At 47.4% G+C, this 20,544-nt stretch overlaps 1 protein-coding gene across 5 annotated transcripts in view; it reads right to left on the bottom strand.

Annotated features, from left to right (window-relative positions):
* The window catches only part of slc45a4a (solute carrier family 45 member 4a), a 38,501-nt gene extending 17,957 nt beyond the window's left edge, over positions 1-20,544 (bottom strand). Inside the window, exons 1-4 of one of the 5 annotated variants that reach the window (XM_081716361.1) lie at positions 20,385-20,542; positions 19,015-19,108; positions 17,554-17,627; positions 5,800-6,802 (exon numbers count right to left, since the gene is read on the bottom strand). In XM_081716361.1, the coding sequence (XP_081572487.1) occupies positions 5,800-6,097 (298 nt within the window). In that variant the 5' untranslated portion in view covers positions 6,098-6,802; positions 17,554-17,627; positions 19,015-19,108; positions 20,385-20,542. Of the gene's footprint in view, positions 1-5,799; positions 6,803-16,154; positions 16,552-17,553; positions 17,628-19,014; positions 19,109-20,384 lie in introns of all 5 variants that reach the window. The other 4 variants (XM_081716362.1, XM_081716364.1, XM_035525578.2 and 1 more) reach the window with 4 other exon arrangements.

Raw genomic sequence — 20,544 nt, 5'->3', positions numbered from 1 at the left:
GGAACGATAGGGAATGATAGGGAGGTAAGGGGTAAGAGGTAAGAGGAATGATAGGGAGAGACTGGAAGGAGAAAAAGAAAGAATGAGGAAGGGGAAAAAATGAAAGAGAGGAAGACGCTTTAAAAACCAAACATAAAAATAATCATTACACAATCCTCCAGACACCTATAGAAGAGGATAGCGGCCAACACGCTGAGCTATTCACACACTGAGCTATTCATCCATCCTCATTTGTGTGTGTGCGTGTGTGTTTTATAGAGCAGAAAATGATGCAGTAAGGCAGAAGCTGCCTCAGCATTACTGTAGAAAGCTCACAGTGGCCCCCCCATCACATACACACACACACACACACACACACACACACACACACACACACACACACACACACACACACACGTAGAATGCAAGCTCGATGATTATAATCAGTGTACGTGTGAGTGTTAGTGTGTTTCCCCTTCAGGATGCTGCAAACAGCCTCATCTTCCACCTCCCTTTGGACATAATTAAGAGTCTGTGAGCTGTGCACACACACACACACACACACACACACACACACACACACACACACACACACACACACACACACACACACACACACACACACACACACACACACTCCGCATCAAGGGTAACTGAAGTGATAAAAATGTTACAAATTTAAAAATTTAAAAAAGATAAAAATTTATATTATCTGTCATAAAAATTCACATAAATGCGTTAATTCTGCATGCCTCCTTCTAGTTGTGACATATGGTCCTGAAGCTGAATTCCAGCAATCTGCATGTGAGACGCAACATACCCATGATGCACTGCTGAGAGAGTGACGGGTGAGGACTTGCACAGAACAGTGACCTGCATCCTCATCTCTCTTCTTACACACGCGCACGCACACACGCACGCACGCACGCACACACGCACGCACGCACACGCACGCACACGCACGCACACGCACACGCACACACGTGCGTAAGCCTAGCAAGCAACTGAAGAACGTCTGCCCACTTCAGAACTCTTAATCGTCCAACCAGGAGCCTCGCTCTCCTCCCCCCATTCAACCCTCTCTAGCTGATTCATTTTGCCCATTGCTGTCCAACAGCAAAACAGAGCAGAGAAACTGCAACTCACTTCCTCCCAACTGTGTTTCGGGCTTCAAAGCGAACACATGCTCTGCAGACCGTTCTAAGGGCGGTCCGTTGGGACGCTGTGAGCAGACGCTTCTGAGCAGCGCCTGGATACCACGCACGGGGAGCATGTGGATGGCTTCTGCACAGCAACATCGGAGACCAGCCAATCAGGGAGGGGTGGGGGGTGGAGCGTGTGCCCTGGAAGAAGAGGGGGGCAGCAGGCTACTTTCGCCAGAGAGCCAGATGCACCTCTCGCACGAGGTCTGTGCACAGAGCCGCTGGTCCGTGACACAATGTGATGGCACAGTGCAGGGGTTGAGGCTGTGCAGTAACACTGCCAGGTGTGTGGTTAGCACACGCATGTGAGGCTTTCATCTTGTTTAAAGAAGAAAAAACATTTAGGGGTGTATTGCTCTACTTCTGCAGGTGTAAACTTATGACAAACCCTTAGGACAATGGGACAGAACTTCCCCTAATAATGGTAATTCTGGAAAGCGCCATAGTTAAATATAGCTGGGCGTTTGGGGTTTTCCTACGGCAAATCCTGCTCCGTTAGGAGCACAACGCGTAGTGAAACGCAGTGCGGGACAGAGCAGCTAGCGCCCCCCGCAGACTGGCAGCGTAGGGGACTTCCGTTGTCTTCATCCATTACGGCTCCCCTCTTCCCAACTTAGAAGGCTGCCCTTTGGGGGCTGGGACTTCCTACAGGGCAGTGGGGCGTCAAACATGGACTACCACGGAAGACAGGGATGAAGCCGCCACCCCGGGGCTGCAGCAGCATTTCCTGTTGTCGCGAGTGAAGCAGCTGATGCATCATGCATCAGCTTTGAGTGCAGAGGCAGACAGAGGCAGACAGAGGCAGACACTATGAGCCAGCAAAAGTCAAGGTCATCAGAAAAACCTCATGTCAGCACTTGGCAAATTAGCAGTGGCGTCTGCCAGGGACGGCGAGCGGCAGCAGTACAGCAGGTGGGCCGCTTGCACTTTTCCGCTCCTCGTGTTGGAGCTGATGTGGTGACGGACATCTGATGATGCGTTATCCAGTTGCAGGCATTGCGTAATTGCTCAAAGCTCCGTGTCTCCCCTTTAACTCGTTGTAGGCCAGTGTTTCCCAAGTGCCTTCCACACGACATGATTAGCAAGAACACGAATGAGTGTGCCCTAAGCAGCACGTGCACATAGCACTGTGATGGTGTCTTCAAACCTGCCTTTGAAAAACCCCAGCTAGTCAATCTAATTAGGATAACATTTCCAGAACGTCTGCTGGAAGTCCCACAGTCCATTATTGATTGCAAATGAGACCCCAAGGAGCTGAATGAGAGAGGTCCTTTTTTTCAAAGCAATGTTATGTTTATCTATAACAGAAATGATAAGAAAACCTCAGTAATTAAGATCCAGTATGTACTAAGAAAACAATGAGTAGTGTCACTTAAGTCTAGCTTTGGCCAGAATTTGAGGATTCTGAAGGCCAAAAGATCACGACCGCGTTAGCGTGCACGCTAACAGCACCAACGCACAAGCTAACAGCAGTAGCACGCAGGCCACGCGCTACTAGTCAAGCGACCAGTCACAGAAGAACGCTCGCAGCCGTATGTTCAAATATAAAAAGAAACCGCCCAGCAGAGTCTAAAAGAGTAATATTCCCTCCATTACCACAGTCATTTGTCTCATGAGGCTCTGTGCTGGTTTCTCTGGGGTAAAACAAACAGTGCAGGGAAGAAGGGTAGTGGGCCCCGGCCTCCTGCGGCAGTTCCCACGATCAGTACTCGCACACGGTTCCTGCCCACCGGAGCACTAAAGAGAAAAAGAAAAGGTGAATCCCCAGGATAACAAATTCAGGCCACAGTCCGTGAACACGGTTAACGTGTCAAATCTCAAAGGACAGAGAACGGTATAAAGGAAAAGAACCATTTTTGTCGTAATTGCGCAAGCTGTCCTTGTACAAGCTCCAAGACAATAAAGAGCTCCACTGTTGTGCATTAATTTTGCACTACAAGCCATGAAAAGGGAGAGAAAGAACGCAGTTAATGTCAACGACTGGCAAACAGCACAGGGAGGATGTTTGTCTGCATTTGCCATTACATTTAGCTGACACTTTTATCCAAATCAACTTACAATTATGAACACCACTTGAGCAATTGAGGGAGAAGGGCCTTTGCTCCCAACAGTGGCAACCTGGTAGTGGTGGGGCTTGAACTGGCAACCTTCTGATTACTAGTTGAATATATTAATCACAGAGCTACCACCGATACATACGCAGAGCAGCTCTGCGGCAGACCTCACCCACGTGCAGTACTTCTCTGTGGGGCGATACTGGGGGCTGAACCCAGAAAACGCTGCCAAAAGCTGGCTGATGCTGAACGCTTCAACAATGCTGCAGACGTCCTACACTCTGTGTGTGTGTGTGTGAGTGTGTGTGAGAGTGTGTGTGTGTGTGTGTGAGTGTGTGTGTGAGAGTGTGTGTGTGTGTGAGAGTGTGTGAGAGTGTGTGTGTGTGTGTGTGTGTGTGTGTGTGTGTGTGTGTGTGTGTGCGCGCGCACGGGCGCGCACACGAGCCTGCTGGGCTTGTTGGCACCCGCACAGACAAGCACAGCAAAAAGACCTGTCTAGTCATAGGAATATTAGGTCTCCATATTTTAACAAAATGCAAACCAAACAAACAAACAACCCCGCCCTAAAATACCCACAGACGTGTGTGTGCTTTCAAACACAACAACAACAACAACAACAACAAAAGTCCTCTTCCACCTTTTTTTTGGAATGGCAAATACAGCTGTTGGATCAGGGATGACCATGCAGATGCTGCAAGCTACATGCTAGGATGTCCAATCCCTGGACTCCTCAACGACGTCTACAGTGTTATTCCGTAAGGCAACAATGCAATATTTGTTTTCAACATTCCAGTTATTATTACATTAAGTTAGACTTTTAGTAAACTGTGCTTGAATAAAACGCCAAGATTGTTACTAATCACCTATCTTTTTTTTGTTTGCCTACAACATAACTGAATTGTTACAACTGTAAGACAGGGTCTGTTAGTAAGCATTAGGAAGTGATTACTGTCTTCCAGTTGGCTTAGCAAGGGGATTTTGAGGAGGTGTATGGGTTCACCCTCTCTTGGACTGTGTCAGGTTTCATGTAGTGAGTTAAAAAAGACTCGTGCATCAAACATAATTCCACAGGAAATCCAATATTTTGAAGACTAGACATTGGAATGTGAGAATTCCAAACAGCACTCTGCACCCGTATCGAGCCAAAGAAGACAACTTTTTCCATACTCAAACAGACATGCATCCTCACTAACATGTAGACCTAGGCAAGATTCCATACTCAAACAGACATGCATCCTCACTAACATGTAGACCTAGGCAAGATTCCATACTCAAACAGACATGCATCCTCATTAACATGTAGACCTAGGCAAGATTCCATACTCAAACAGACATGCATCCTCACTAACATGTAGACCTAGGCAAGATTCCATACTCAAACAGACATGCATCCTCACTAACATGTAGACCTAGGCAAGATTCCATACTCAGACATGCATCCTCACTAACATGTAGACCCAGGCAAGATTCTGGATCTGACTCAGAATACAGAGTGTGCACTGAGGCCTTGTCCTTGACTAGTGGTAAATAAATGCTGGCTACTGGGGAGAAGGAGACCTCCTCACACCTCCTCAGACGTGCATTCACATAATGTGCATGTCAATAAAAATATTCACACTGTTCAAAAAAAGGCTCCGGGATGGAATGTCTCCACACCACAGCGGATCAGACTGAAGTGTGTGTGTGTGTGTGTGTGTGTGTGTATAGGGAGGAAAGAGGTGGTGTCAGACAGCATCCTGTGAGGATCTCTGTCTCCCTGCTACTGCGTCAGCCATGTGAAGGCAGACGAGAAGGTCCAGGTAACTGACTAGCCTATGAGCTCTGAGGAGCTGACAGGCGGCTGAGCCGTGAGATTAGACGATGATGGCTTTGGGTATTAAATGTAAACGGCGGCACAGCAGTGAACCTCATGACTGAACCCGGCAGTCCTTTTTCTACAGGAACTCGGTCTTTAACTACATCTCACACTGTTCCCCATTTTACAGCTAATCTGTTATTAGGTGGAATGTCTGACGCAGGCACTAAGTCCCATCTGGTTATTTTAATCTTTTGCCTGGTCATGCTGCAAGACTGATCTTCTCGTGCTCTCTCTTGTAGGCACACACACACACACACACACACACACACACACACACACACACACACACACACACACACACACACACACACACACACACACAAACACCTATTAAGAGTTGTTTTGTGATAGGAACACAGTAGTAGCATTTAATCACATTAAAAAGACTACCAGAGAGAAGCACTGTCATCTTCCACTCAGCAGATCTCAGTCAATACATGGCACTCGTCATTACTGTGGGGGGCTCATAAGCATGTGTGTGTGTATCTCAAGGGATTATTGATTTCTTCTAGCCTTATTCAATGGTTCCCAGCTGAGTGATCAATGGCTTTGAGACCCAGCTGTGGCATGCAGTCAAAGTCCTTCACTGAATGTTACAGTAGGATCAAGAACTATGGATAGAACAAAAACATGTGCACTTGTTCCTCAAGGCGTCTTGGGCATGGTAAGTGTGGGCTGGGGGGGGGGGGGGGGGGGTCTTTCTTACCAATCTGAAGCAGCACGGGCGTCACCAGGGCTGTCTCCATCGCGTAACAGAACTCCCTTCCGAACATGATGGCTCCGTGCATAACCCACTGGCGCAGGGGGATGCGGTCTATGGAGGCCTCGCTCGGCGCGTCCTCCTGACTCTCCAGGTCCTGCCCACTAGCCCCACCCACTCCATTAGCCCTGCCTCCTCCCCGTCCTGCCGAGCCTCTGGGGGCCGCCTTAGCAGGAATCACCACAACCTCTTGCACTTGCATAGTATCCGAATCAGTGTTCTGGGGGGCCATCGCCGTCGGCATGCAGTAACCGAGTAGAACACCCCGGGCTCCGTAGGCACGTTGTGTGCAACAAAAAAGGAAACAAAACAAAAAAAACCCAACAACCCCAAAACCCAACTCTGGATTAAAAAAAACCAAAAAAAAAACGGTGTGGGTTTAATTCCGAGCAGCTCCTTTTGGTTGGTGAACCTGCATCATCTAAGATGCTCTTGTTGAACAACTGACAAAAAAAAAAAAGCTCAATTAAGCAAGATACATTCCATGTAGGTTTCTCAAGGATGGCTAGTGGAGCTCCCAGTAGAGCCTCATCCGTCGTGTCATGGGTTGGGGTCTTTTTTTTGGTATGCAACCATGAGGGAGATATGGCTTTATCATGAGGTTACTCCCTTTGGTGTGTGCAAATGTGTGTATAAGTGTGTATGTGTGTGTATGTGCGTGCATGAAAATGTATGTGTGTGTGTGTGTGTGTGTGTGTGTGTGTGTGTGTGTATATGTGTATGTGTGTGTGTGTGTATATGTGTATGTGTGTGTGTGTGTATATGTGTGTGTGTGTGTGTTTACTGTCTATTGGAAATAGTAAAAATCCATATAATTTGCCATTCAGTTAATACCAGTTTCATGATTTCTGTGGAGGAGGTGTTGTAGAGGGGAGGCAGGCAGTGGGCAGGGGGGCAGGACACACAGGTGGGAGCTCGCTGGTGAATCCCCATCGAGTGGCTGATCAATCTGCCAGAGAGAGAGAGAGAGAGAGAGAGAGAGAGAGAGAGAGAGAGAGAGAGAGTCAGTTCTTTGTGTCATGGCAGATCATGCTATACCTTATATCACACACACAGCCACCAACTCTGCTACTGTATACAGCCCTTACTAAGGCAGGCTGATGGATTGAGAGGCCTTATCTGTAAGGCATGATTAAAACCTTTAAGGCCTTTAATAAAGCCCGTCTGGGGTTTCCCGGATGGGCTCAGAGCGAACAGGGGCATTAGCGTTCTTGCAGGGATTGGGCACAGCTTGCATCCTGGTGCTGAAGAGACAACGGCCTCCTCCAGACGGCAGTCCAGGCCAGCAAAGAAGAAGCACGTGGAAGAAAAAATTAGCTCATGGAAGCACGTGTAAGAAAAGAAAGCTGTTTATTAAAAGTCTCAATATGACTGAAAATGAACAAACAACAAAAGCACAACTGGAATCTGCACAAATATAGTCAGAGGCGTCACGCCCACAAAACCTGAGGTGTGGGTGCACCCTTGGATTTTTCTAGAAGCTGATAATGAACTTGTATCTGATTATTGCACTGCTCATGCATCTAATTTGGAGGTTATTTCTCAAACATGTTGAAAAAGTCGATAAAGAGAGACTCAGTCCCCCAACCCATCTTCACTGGGACATTATAAGGTTGCAAAGACTGCATGACTTAAACCACTTCTAGAGGGCAGCATCTCTGACCTTATCTCTGTTGCATGCACATGCACGTGTGCAGGAACATTTGCCGTAAGAAACGCACCTTCTTGGGTGTGTGCTGTTTTGTATATTTATATATCTATATGGATATATGTTCTTATTTATTTAGTAAAGCATTAGATTCTAAATTCCTTGCGTGTGTTTTCAATTTTAGGCTAGGCTGTAGTCTATTTGTACCACCTCAAAACATCCCTGAAACCTGAATGCATCTCTCTCGCAGATCCACATGCACTTTGCTCCAGTCTCGATCTTTGGTCGAAACAGAGAATATCGATCCTCACCAACTGTTTTTCGGAAGAGACTTCTTCCATAAGAAATCCATAAGTCGTTTTCACCAAGACTCTGCCATTCATAAATGTTTTAGTTGAGAATAGTTATTAGGTAAGTACAGGATCTATGCACATGCACATTTGAGCGTTGTTATGCTTATGTAAAATAGTTCATTGTCTGTTCTTCAGTTGTATACTATTATATGTTTAAATTCCCATATTTTATCATTTATAATGGTTTTAAACAGTAATTGTCATTATTTTAGAAAGGATTATGGTCTCCTAAAATAAACACTACACTAACACTTCAAATCAAATATTACTTAGGAACCATGTCCTCCAATAATCAGTGAAATAATATTTAAATATGTTACATTTATCTGTCTCCATGGTGCAGAACTGAAGAAAAAAGTCAGAACTGTGAGTAATAAAGTAAGAGCCGTGGTTAGGGATAGGACTGTTCCATCCCAGGTTTAATAACACAGCAGCCTTTAGCTCCTCACTAAGCACGAACGCAGGAAACGGGCGACACAGACATCCAAACGAGTCCAAGATAAAGAGAGCGTGGTGGAGATTTTACACATTTCAGGTCATTGAAAGACGGGTAAATGTTCATAGCTAACTTAGCTAAAAATGTATAGCTAACGTAACTTTTGTGAAGCCTGGCGGGACGTTTACTCATGCTTACACAGCCGCACCAGCTCCGCCGAGGGCTCGGGGTAAAACTCACGGAGCCGCACGCTGCCTGATTACCCTGCGCGTTAACGGCTGACGCCGCAGTTCCTTCGCGGACAAGCGGATGTTTTATCGTTTAATTGTCCGCTCTCTGGCACTTAAAGATATGCTCCGACTCCGCTGTTTGTGCAAGGAGCTGATAAGATTCACGTCGTAACACTCTAAGACTTTATGGTTATGGTTTTGCTTTATGGAGTCCTAAAATGGAAATCTTAGCCATGATATTCAACAAAAAGCGCAAATGGTATTGGTAAAATAAAACAAAAAATCATACATATACATTTCACACAATGACCTTTCAGCCTGATTGAAAGCAACATAAATTTATCATATTTTTCTTTGTAGTATAAATGTTAAAAAATCTCTAGGCCTTTCTTTCTTACAATGAGTCTATAACTATCCATACTGTTGCTGTCGAAGATGATTAATTCTTTAACTTTGCAATCTACAATATTGATTCAGCTTCACAGAGATGAGAGATCAGATTGACAGAGTCAGAACGTTACATTTTAAGATGATAATAAACTGGTAATCCTATACATCTGACCTGCAACCTCGGTACATTACCCCACCAGAATAATCACAGCATTGTCAGACACTAACTACTTACAGATTACAACAGGGACTAATTAGACAGACAGCAGCCCAAGACAGGCTAAGAGGCAGGCTGTTTTAGATGGAAGGGTTGCTGAAGGATTTCATCACTTTCTGCTTAGTGGAGCGCGAGTGGACTGGGAGAATGATCCTTTACTCGATTTGCTCTCCAAATCCTGAAAGGCAGTTTTCTGGCCTGCCTTCTCAGCTGCGGTTAAGACAACCTTTTACGGTGAGCAGGCCGTGCTCGGACAAAAAAGATCCGTCAGCACACATTCCCAACACCTGAAATGTAACTCTCATTTATCACCCTGGCAGCTCAGGGTCCCTGTTCCATTCCTGGTTACCTGGTGACATTCACACCTCTCAATCTCTCTCCAACACATTAGCTGTCAGAGCAGCGGGAGGCCTAACTTCAGCACTCGGCTGTTATGTAGCCGCTCCTCCCACGGGGACGGCTTGTGCCGGATGACACGCTCCAGGGGGACCAAGCCTCTTCCATCCCCTCCTCCATCATCTCCTCCATCACCTCCTCTATTCTCTCTTCCATCATCTCCTCCATCCTCTCTTAGATCACCTCCTCCATCACCTCCTCCATCCTCTCCTCCAGCTTGGAGCTCCTGCCTGGATGGAAGCTTTGCAGCTATGACGAAAATCATCCTGCATCCCACATGACTTCACCTTCCACATTCCAGTAAGGCACGTACAGTGCTAATAGTTCACCAAATGTATCAGCATGTGCTACAGTTGTTTAGCAAATATTTAAAATATAGTTGAATAAAGTATTCAGCAAGAGCGGGATTTCCAAACTAGCCACACAAATGCCCACAATAGGGCAAAAATGACTAAATCGTTGGAATGGAACAGATGTGAAAGCCTTTTGAGATTCAGGATGGCTTCCTACCCAGCTAAAGGACTGCGTTCAGCTGAGCTGAATTCAAGATAAGCATAAATAACAAAGAACAATGTACTGTTCACATGGAGGCTCAAATCTGCAGGACTGAATCAGTCTAGCTTGCACACCTACTACAGGGAGTGCATCAAGGTTAAATCCACAATACCTACTCCTGAAGAAAATGTCTTTGGTTTCATAACCAGGAATGGTTTTGTCCCCAGGAGGTTACAGGAAGTTAGAACTGTGTTATGACGTAACAGAGAGCGAAGCATCATGCCATGATTTCCATTGTAATTGAATGGCAGTGATTTCCATCAGCTGATCCAAGCAGTGAATCAAACTCATATGTCCCTCTGTGGCACAGCAAAGGGCTTTTGAAGAAGGCAGCGCTACAATAACTGTAACGTTTACTGCCCGAGTGCCAAAGAGTGTGGAGCAGGACGCACAGACTCTCTCGACGTGGACAAACATTTATTTACATAAAACATAAAGACTATAGTGGCACTCCTGTGTAACACAAACAGTGAACATAGACACTTAACACTAATGATGTTTAACATTAACACCAGCTAGACAAACATGATTATGAATGTTACATTTAGACATTAACTCACGAACAACACACTACATCAACAATGACCAACAACACTGCACACACTGACACTGGTTTAAATACACAAAGACAAACAAGGTGCAGGTGTGTGCAGGCGTGGTTACAAAACGAAGATCCTCCCACTGCACACCATGTGACTCGCGAGAGGCGAGCGTTCCGCGACAATAACAGACTAGACCACCTCATAAATGCATTACAAAACAAAAAGCAATACGCTTTGCCAAAATGCCCTTTAGGCAATGAATCAAGCGCTTGACTCAGAAGGGAAGGAACCCTAAACAGGTGACTGATTAGCAACGCTGCCTGGAAATTGTCATCTCTGTTCAGAGGGTTGGCCTGAGACACGGCTGCTTCTGACCTCTCCATCCCAAGGTCTATCTGAGGCCATTACACATATGACTCACATAAGCTTGGGCTCTGCTCATCACACATCACTTTAATGCTTCTGGAACAATGCCCCCCCTCCTCGAAATAGTACTCCACATCCAATACGGGTCAGAAGTGCAATCTCATCTGTGTGTCATTCTCACTCTCTCTCTCAAACACTGACACGCACGCATACAAACACACACACGCACACACACACACACACGCACGCGCACCCCTATTAATCATTTAGGATGTGAATGAGCTGGAGGGACCTTAATCAATCAGTGATAAGAACAGCCTGTCCGTCTCGCCCCCTTTACACTAAGGGTTCAGAAATCCAGAGGACTACTCTCTCTGAGTGCCTGAGAAGAGAGCCCTATAAATGGGACCCTTTCAGCATACAATGCACGTACCAAAGGACAGACAATAGTTTCCATTTGCCATCTGCAGTGCAGACAGAGAGAAAAACTGGGTTATCACTCTGTTGCTCGCTGGGGACACAGCCTGAAGATCCTGTCTGTCTCCCACAGGCTGTTCAAAGGAACTTTCAGTCTTGGCTAAGGCGAGGGGCGGTAGGCTTGCCTTGCTGTACCATGGATGACTGGAGTCGTTTAGGCCAGAGAAGCGTGAGTGAGGATGTGCTATCTGCAGTACCTGGTCTACAGCCCATCCACAGATGCAGGACGCCGGCCACAGATGCCACAAAGCAGTAGTCAGTAGTACAGCTGAGATTACTTTAGTACGGGTGATAAATTACATCTGAGACAAATTATAGCTGAGAAAAAGCAAACATCCACTCCTTTTTCCGCCTCTCTCCCTCCCTCTTACACACACACACACACGTGCGCGCACACACACACACACACACACACACACACACACACACACACACACACACACACACACACAGGAGTTAATAGGGAGTGTGATTGATTGAATCGAACGTGCAGGCTACTTTATATTCCAGCTCTGAGCATCCTGACCACGCATGTCACGACACACCCTGCAGCAGGACAGAGTGGCACCTCACCGCAGCATGTGGGTCACGGTCAGCTTGGCGCATGCTGCTGGCTTCGCAAACACCGAGCCCCAATTGTTTCTCAAGAGTGTCTGGAGGCCCAGACAGAGAGAGAGACATGATCTTACACGGCACACAGAGAAAGGATGTCGCAGTTTCTAAGTGCTGCGCTGGTATTAAGTATCGCGCTGGAGATTCACGTGCAGAGAGCGCAGCAAGGGAAAGACACATCATGCCCTGTGGTGCAGGAGATTCTTACTGTGGCTCCCTCGGAAAACGATCCCGTCTTAGATTCCTCCACCGCACCATTGTGTGTGCGCGCACGTGTGTGTGTGTCCACGTGTGTGTGTGTGTGCACTCACAATAAAAGCCCACTTCCAGTTTCTCCTCACAAACATAGATTTATTTATTCAAAATAAGTATATTTGTTATGTGTGTGTATGTGCCAATATGTAGCTCACAGGTAGTTCCTCCACATATCAGGCTATCATGCATTTCTTTGCGTTTGTGGTGCAAACACTCCTGTGTGCCCATGCACACAGCAAGAACAACAACAGCAAACCAAACAAAAAAACAACATAACAACCCTGCACTGTGCTATGCAGCTGACCTAAATTACAGTGCACACTGCAGGAGCCCTCTAAGTGCAGTGTAGCTATCAGGTTTAAATTGGCACATGTAAGCAAACCCGTGGGAGGGGGCGGCCCAAAGCCCACACCAGCCGCCTGCTCTTAACCGTTGAGTTGGCCCGCTGAGCTGGCCCGCTGTCACCCCCCTGCTCTTAGCTGTTGAGCTGGCCCGCTGTCACCCCCCTGCTCTTAGCAGTTGAGCTGGCCCGCTGTCACCCCCCTGCTCTTAGCAGTTGAGCTGGCCCGCTATCACTGTCCTCCACTGTTATTTGTGTCACATTCATCACATCCACACATGGACAGCAGGCCTAGGCCCCTTCCCAGATTTATCTACAGTCTATTACTCTGCACTCAAAACCAGGCCAGCAGGACTGTAATCAACACACTCTGAAGTCTCCATGTGGAAAAGTGCTAGCACAGGAAGCATGGGTACCTGCCTTACAGACAAGTGAGAAAGATACTTTAGAGTGGGACTCAGTAGAACATCTCTTAGAGACCCTTCTTCCTACCCAAAAGTCCCGTTTACCAATTAGGCTCCATAAACGTTTGAAGCACACATGTTCAGGTACGCGGGGTGGCTTAGCACACGGCAGGTCACCCAGGCCCTGAGATCTTTCCTGAGGCTTCAGCTGATCCAGAGCAGGTCCTCCGCGGATATGTCAGCAAATGAAGGCTAATGCAGGCACAATGTGGTCTGAGCTGTGATGCTCTTATATCACCCAAAGGGCAGGCGGGGCTAAGAATAGATGCCCTAACCGAGTGGTCTGCAGCTAACTTGTGAGAGAGAGAGAGAGAGAGAGAAAGACAGACAGAGAGGGACAGAGAGACAGACAGAGACAAAGAGAGACAGACAGAGAGGCCATGATTCTTTTGCTCTAGAGACTTTCACCTTCTCAAGAAATATCTGCTTCATCAACAACCTGACAAATTCTGAGACTGTGGCATCCTTCCAACCTGTGAAAAAGCTGCTTGCTATGCACCAAAGTACACCATTAAAAGTTCATACTATACAGTGAGAGACACTAGTGACATTTAGCACAAACTCCCCGAGAGCATGTGGAGACAGCTAGCCAGACAGGAGTCCTCTGAGGTTAAGATAGGTCATTTCAGAATATAACACATTCTCATCAGAGGCTACACGCTGTCTCATATCACTTCAAGAAAGAGCCCATGTCCCATAGCTGCAATGAACACTAATAAGAGGTAGTCATTTCATGCCTATGCCAGTGGCATCATGCTATTCACAAGCTATTCTATTTTCACAGTAAGTCGACTGGAACTGTACCAATCTGAACGGCCGTCACAGCGCCATGTCCCTCTTACCTGTGGCATCTCCTCTGCCAAATAATCTTCCCCATGAGGACCATCTTATTTTTCAGCCGCTATTAGCTTGTAAAAACATTAAAGTATTGTTAGCATGCAACTTCTTCTGATGACTCATGAAGAGATTCTCAGATGTACAGTATGACTAAGAGGAGTTCCTGAAAATAAGTGTATCAGAATGGCAGTGATGCCTTAAATACGCAAGAAAACACAACCCAACACAACCCTACACAACACAACCCTACACAACCCTACACAACACAACCCAGCACAGCCCTACACAACCCAGGACAGCCCTACACAATCTCTTTCTTACTTTACCAATATAAAGTTCAAGTTGGTTGATGATTCTATTGATTATAGAACAAAGGACCAATAATGCCAAGGTAAATGAGTTGTACAGGCAACGTGTATTGGAGTGAGCGTTCTGAGCTCTCATCCTGAGCACCAAGCCCCCCACCCGAACACCAAGCAACCCCCCCCCCCCCCCCGAACACCCAGCCTCTCCTCTTCATGTTCTACTGCTGCGCCACCCACTGGGCATACTTACGGGGTGCAAAAAACAGATGGCAGAATATTAACGGCAGATTATTGCAAGCAACGCTGACGAAGACAATCCCGTCAAGACGAGGCAGGGAGGTGGCTGAGCTCCCTGTCACGTGAGAAGTCAGGCGCTGGGGGCCTGCAGAGGCGAGGCAGGGGTGAGGATGCGGGTCCGCATCCACTGCTGGAGGTGGCGGCGGGTGGTTGGGTTACACTCAGCTGCGGCCTGGCGGGGGCTACTTAATCCGGCAGGGTGAGGCTCGTCAGCACGAGTCCTCTCTGCGGCTTTGAGGATGGAAAACACTCTTCACTCCGGAAGCCTCCCTTTGCGGACTGGCGTGCATCATTGTAACAACGCCTCTGAAGAGTCTACAGAAACCTGACAATGCTTCGCGCTGACATAGGAAAGCCCAAGCACTCCCCTCCACCTGCAAGCAGCAGAACAGCCACACCACAGACACATCGACACCTAACAAACTAGCAAAACATTTCGTTTTGGGGTGGTATCAGTCTGCTCTCTCTACGCCTTTTAGCAGCAATAATACACTTACCTAGAACGTTTAGCACGCTTAGCCTAGATCTAACCAGGGATTCAGTCTGAACTTTAAACCACAGGAGGACAGAAATGTTGGCAGGAAAAGACCGTACTTTCTCCCCGACTGCTCCTGTATACTGCTCCTCCTCCTCCTACTGGCCAAGGCGCAACACCTAACACACAGTTTCGCCCTGACCGCGCTGAGCCGTCCTGGAAAATTCCAGCGTGTCTGCATGCCCGTTTGTGTCAGGGCAAGAGGCCGAGCCAGGGGCAGAGCTGGTCGGCCTTGGACACATGCCTGCGCTCGCACCGCCGAGGTTAGCGCGACTTTTTGGGAACCGAAGTACTCTTCCCCTCTCTTAGCGCTCAAAGTAGAGGAAGACAAAAGAAGGGGGATGCCTAACACACACACATACACACACATACACACATACACATACACACACACACTCGTTCGTGCGCTTACATAAACACCCACTCTGCTCCAGTCACACACACGCACGCATGCACAGGTATGTAAATAGTCGCAACTGAATATTGAGTGTGTGTGTGTGTGGGGGGGGGGGGGAATCCGGGGGGGTTGGGGGGAGGAGGGAGGTGGGGGGCTTCCTTCGCGGACAGGCAGCACACAAAGCGTCCTTTATGAGCCGTGGCTCTGTGAGAGCGCAGCACAGACAGCTTACAGCCACCCTCTCATGCTCAGCGCTGGTCAAGACCAGGGCACAGAGGCAGCGCTTGGCCAGATCACCCGGGGATTCATTCAGATCCGTATGGAAAGTAACCTGGGGCACTTCCGCAGGTCTCGCGCTCCAGAGCGGCAGGAAGAGAACGCCCCACATCAGACCGAATGCAGATTTGCTCGTGTAACAATTTGCTGCACTCCTGCTGGTGTTCTGGGATGGGGCTGGATGGGGGAGCATGAAAGGATGGAGAGTAGGAGAGATGCAGAACTAGATGCAGTTAGGCTTATTGTTAAACATGTCATTAGTGCCAGGAGCAGCTAGGAGGGGTCCAGGAACTGCACCCCGATCGCCTGGTAATGCGCTGAAGCCAAGAGTAAACCATCTGTGCTGGCTCCAAAATGGCAGGGGAATTCAAACCTTTCAGACAAGCTACACTGGTTGTGCCACCAACTCTGAGGATGACGGCAATGACACGCCGAAGGTCAGCTGTTGGCATGCTGCCGTGGAAACCGATGTGCGATCAATGTTGAAACAGGCCGGGGCGTAGGACGGACTGCACTGGGAGAGCCTTGAGGAAATATTCAAGACTAAAAAACTGTGTTCACCTTACAATCGAAACAGGCAAAAGACATTTTATATTTAAAGGTATTATGCCACAAAATGACAAACCGGTTCCTTCAAGACAAATACCAGCATGAAATAAACAACAACAACAACAACCATGGCAGTAACAACTGCTTTCCACATCCATGCATCAACCTGGTGATGACTTCAGTTTGTCTCAAGCAGGCAGACAGATGGAGGCAGCCTAGACCTTTCCAAAGTAAACACACAGAATCACACACACACACACACACACACACACACACACACACACAGACACACACGGAGAGTGAGAAGCTTTGAGACATTAGGTAGCATGTGAGGGATGGTGTCCCTTTCACTAATGATAATTCTTGAACTTCTTCCAACTCTCTCCCAGAAAGCAAGCTGCCTGAGTATGAGAATCTTGCATGCTGTCTCTATGGATACACACATAGACAGACACAATCGCACAAAAAACCCCACAACCCTCAAAAGTTACACAAACTCTGTTTTCTCACGTCAAGTCAAAAAAGACAAAGAAAACTGGAAGGTAGAAAGACACTTGAGAAGGTTTTCATCAGAGGCTTTGTTTCAAATGAAGTGAAATTGGAGCTAAATGGCGAGGTCTGGTAGACCGGTTGCAGCAGCGTGAGAAACGCAACAGCCACCTCACATCACACGTCACCTCCTGCGGCTTCGACAAGATCATCTTCGCTCAGGACACATCGCTGACCTTCAAACCACCTAACTGAGCATCAGGAAACTGTTTTTTTTAATGTTTTTTTTTTTTTTTGATGGGGGGGGGGGGGGGGGGTATCTGAAAGTGACATCTGTAGAACCAGTGCAAAAGTCCATCACCTGAAATGTCTCACAATACATATTCCGTAGTGGCATCATGTTCAGACAGGGGCGTTATGACGCAAACAGAGCGTAAAACCCTGTGCCACGTTTGCGCGTACGCATAGGGCAGATAGTAGGCAACACCTGAACGCTGCCCGACAGCCCAATCTAGTTTATACATCACCTTTGGAAACCAAAACAAGAGAGGGTGAGTTGATGTTTGACGGGAAGAAGCCGTAGCCTAGATACCACCCACAAGCACAATCAGTAGCCAGCGCTAACCAGCCAACTCCCAGTAACCTAGCTTGGTTATACTTCAAAGGTCCTTCCATGCCAGTTACAGTTACCAGCAACTCTGAAGCCTGGTGAGTCTATTTAGGCAAAAACCTACGCCGGTCTGGGCAGGATGGAGCATGGGCACTGAGAGTGGAGGAGGAGGTGGAGGAGTTCCAAGGCTCAGCACATCTGGAAAGAGAAAGCAGGCATTTGCTGTGAGGCCAACCATAAGCTGCATGGCCTGGATTCATTAATATCAGAGAAAGAGAGAGAGAGAGAGAGGTGGGGACAGAGCCAGAGTGTGGGTATGATGGGCACCTGAAATGACTCACGTTTTACTGAGAATGGCCACTCTGCATTAATGAAACACTTTAGCACTTTACATATGAGTCACAGTGGAGCAAGTAAGAAGTAGTGTACTGAAAGAAAAAATGACAAATTACAGAAGGTCCTGAGTACAGCAGATACCCCCCCCCCCCAGTAATGCTTCTGACTCCCTATAAAAGTCCCTGCCCTGCTAAAACAAAGCTAAACCCCAATGTTCAGGAAAAAAACAATACAGTGAAATAGAATAATGTTCAGAAATTGGTCATTTCAGAGCTCACTTTGAGCACACTGATGTCTGACCTTCTTTTCTTTCAATATTCGAAGAAAAATGCTCGCAACTGCAGGTTAACGAACCAACTGAACCAATGCAACATTTCTTGCATGTGCGTGCACGCACACACACGCACGCATGCGCGCACACACACGCATGCGCACACATGCACGCGCACACATCTAGGTGCACATTAGAGCCTACTACACTAATACATGAAACCGATCTGAATCTGGCCTGCATTATGTATGAGGCCGCTGTACAGTATTTTCACATTTCAGTGAAGTCAGTACCATGACTCCATTCATGTTGTGGAATATTTCTCTGATGTAGTTACAAGTGCATTACAGGACTGTAACAAAACATTTGACTCACTCTAACTGCTTATCCTTAATGCAGATTATCATCATTTGGTGAAGGGAGATCCTTTTAAATGCATTATCTCTATCCACTCTACGTGAACGCCAGTATTTAATCGCAGCCTTTCATAATAATGCTAATAGTTAAGAAGGCGTTCAGTGCTTGGGGGGGGGGGGGGGGGGACTGGCCTGGCCCTGGGTTAAGTTAGTTTTGATGGGGGGGGGGCGGTGCTCACAGATGGTTGGGGCTCTGCTTCCCTCTGACAGTCATGTGAACAGCTCTGCTGAGTCTGCCCCAGTGTTAGGCAATCAATGAGGAAGGGGGAGCTAACGTGATCTCATTATCACACGCATGCACATACGCACACACACACACACACACACACACACACACACACACAAAGTGAACATGTATGTTTTAGGCATACACCTCTGGATTTAACGACAGAGCAGCAAAATCCCATTTCAAAGAAACAGCGCCATACGTGATACTTCTGCTGTCTACCAATCATGTATGGTGTGCATGTGTGATTACCTCGGGACATCAAACATACCCAGTTGCAGTTATGCTGAACCAGGCTTAGCACTATAGCCTCAGCACAGCGCTCATGAGACTCACCAAAAGGCCTTGAAAGCTTCATAAATCTCCGGTGCCTGCATACAGCAGCGGCTTTTCTACAGACCCGGCCCCAGCCCAACAGCAGTCTTGGCACCTGGGAAGGTCAAACAAATGACAGCGGTCATCGCACGGCTCTCAAAAGCGAAGCGGCGGCAAACACGCAAGACACCAGGCATCCCGAGCACTCTGCAGCACAAACACGACGCACGCGCGCACCCGCACACACCCGTCTGCTTCACGTCACAGGCGCGCGCGAGGACGTTTACATCTGAGTTCAGTGCAGTGCAGGCCAGGATGGTCAGAGCTGAGCTAGGCGTGATTCTCTCACATGATGCGATAGCGACAAAACTCCGACGGCACGAAACTTCTGCTTTCGGGGAGCGCAGCACAACACCGCCTCGTGACTTTCTTCTGTTTAACAAAACTTCATGCACAGTCATGAACTACCTGAAAACCAATGGCAGTAGCCTATAGCGCTATAGTTTCTTCAACAGGGAATAGCTAATTGAGTATGAGATGGCTACCCAAACACCACCTTTTTGAACAAAGATGCAAGGTCACCCGTGATGGTAAACATAGCGAAACTCTTCAGAGCAGGACCGTTAGCTGTGTATCAAATTTGCGCGGATGTTTTCTCATTTATGCAGTGATTCTTACCAATTTAAGTGATGTTGGGTTAAGACGCTGGAATTCGGTCTCCCTGCTAAATTAGATTGCGTAACGATTCCGCTGTAACAGCTTACCTGGACTGTTACTGCCAGCTAGCAGGTGGGTACGGGGGACTTCAACACTGGCATGTTTCATCTAGTGTAGATTACAATCTAATGCCGGTTGATTAGCACTGAATTTTTCAGTCTGAATCATTTTTTAAAAATTAACTAAGTTATTATTCCAGTATGAGCAACATGCGGTTCCGTCGGGGAAAAAAGCTGCAAAAATGCATCCATGACAGTCACGACTCTTGGCTATCTCAACAAATGCGTGCACTTGATGACCAGACACTCGTTGCACTGACTGTTAAAAACAGATTCCATAAAACAACCATTTCGGGATGTGTTTTAACTAGGACTGCAACCCTGCTGATAGAGATCTCATTCTTTGGCTTGAAGCAAGCAAACCCGCCTTCTGTTAACAAATTAAGCCACTAACGCCACTTTTGCACCAGTAGGCAAAGGAGTCTGTGGGGCAGCACACCATGGAAAAATACAACCTTATAACGAGATGGAAATGACTTCTTTGTTATCGATGCTCCGCTCCAGCAGCGTTCACAGCGTCCAGTCAAGCCGCGGCGACCTGAGATGCTGCTCTAGTGTTACCCAGCTAGGATATTGATTTCACCACAAATATAACTCAGCATTCAGAATACTCACCCGGATACCTGGCGTTTGACACAAGAGACCGTGGGAGTGTGCTACTCCTACAGTGTGCGCCGTTATCCTACGCTCCCGTTGTAAGGTATTTTTGTTTTGGTGCATTGGCCAAAGCCTCGGGGACGTCTTCCAGTTAAGCCACTTTAATGCGCCTTTAAAG

The sequence above is a fragment of the Electrophorus electricus genome, chromosome 6 (assembly GCF_041902795.1).
Source record: "Electrophorus electricus isolate QZ-2024a chromosome 6, ASM4190279v1, whole genome shotgun sequence".
Lineage (NCBI taxonomy): Eukaryota > Metazoa > Chordata > Actinopteri > Gymnotiformes > Gymnotidae > Electrophorus > Electrophorus electricus.
This window is presented reverse-complemented; position numbering and strand designations above follow the sequence as displayed.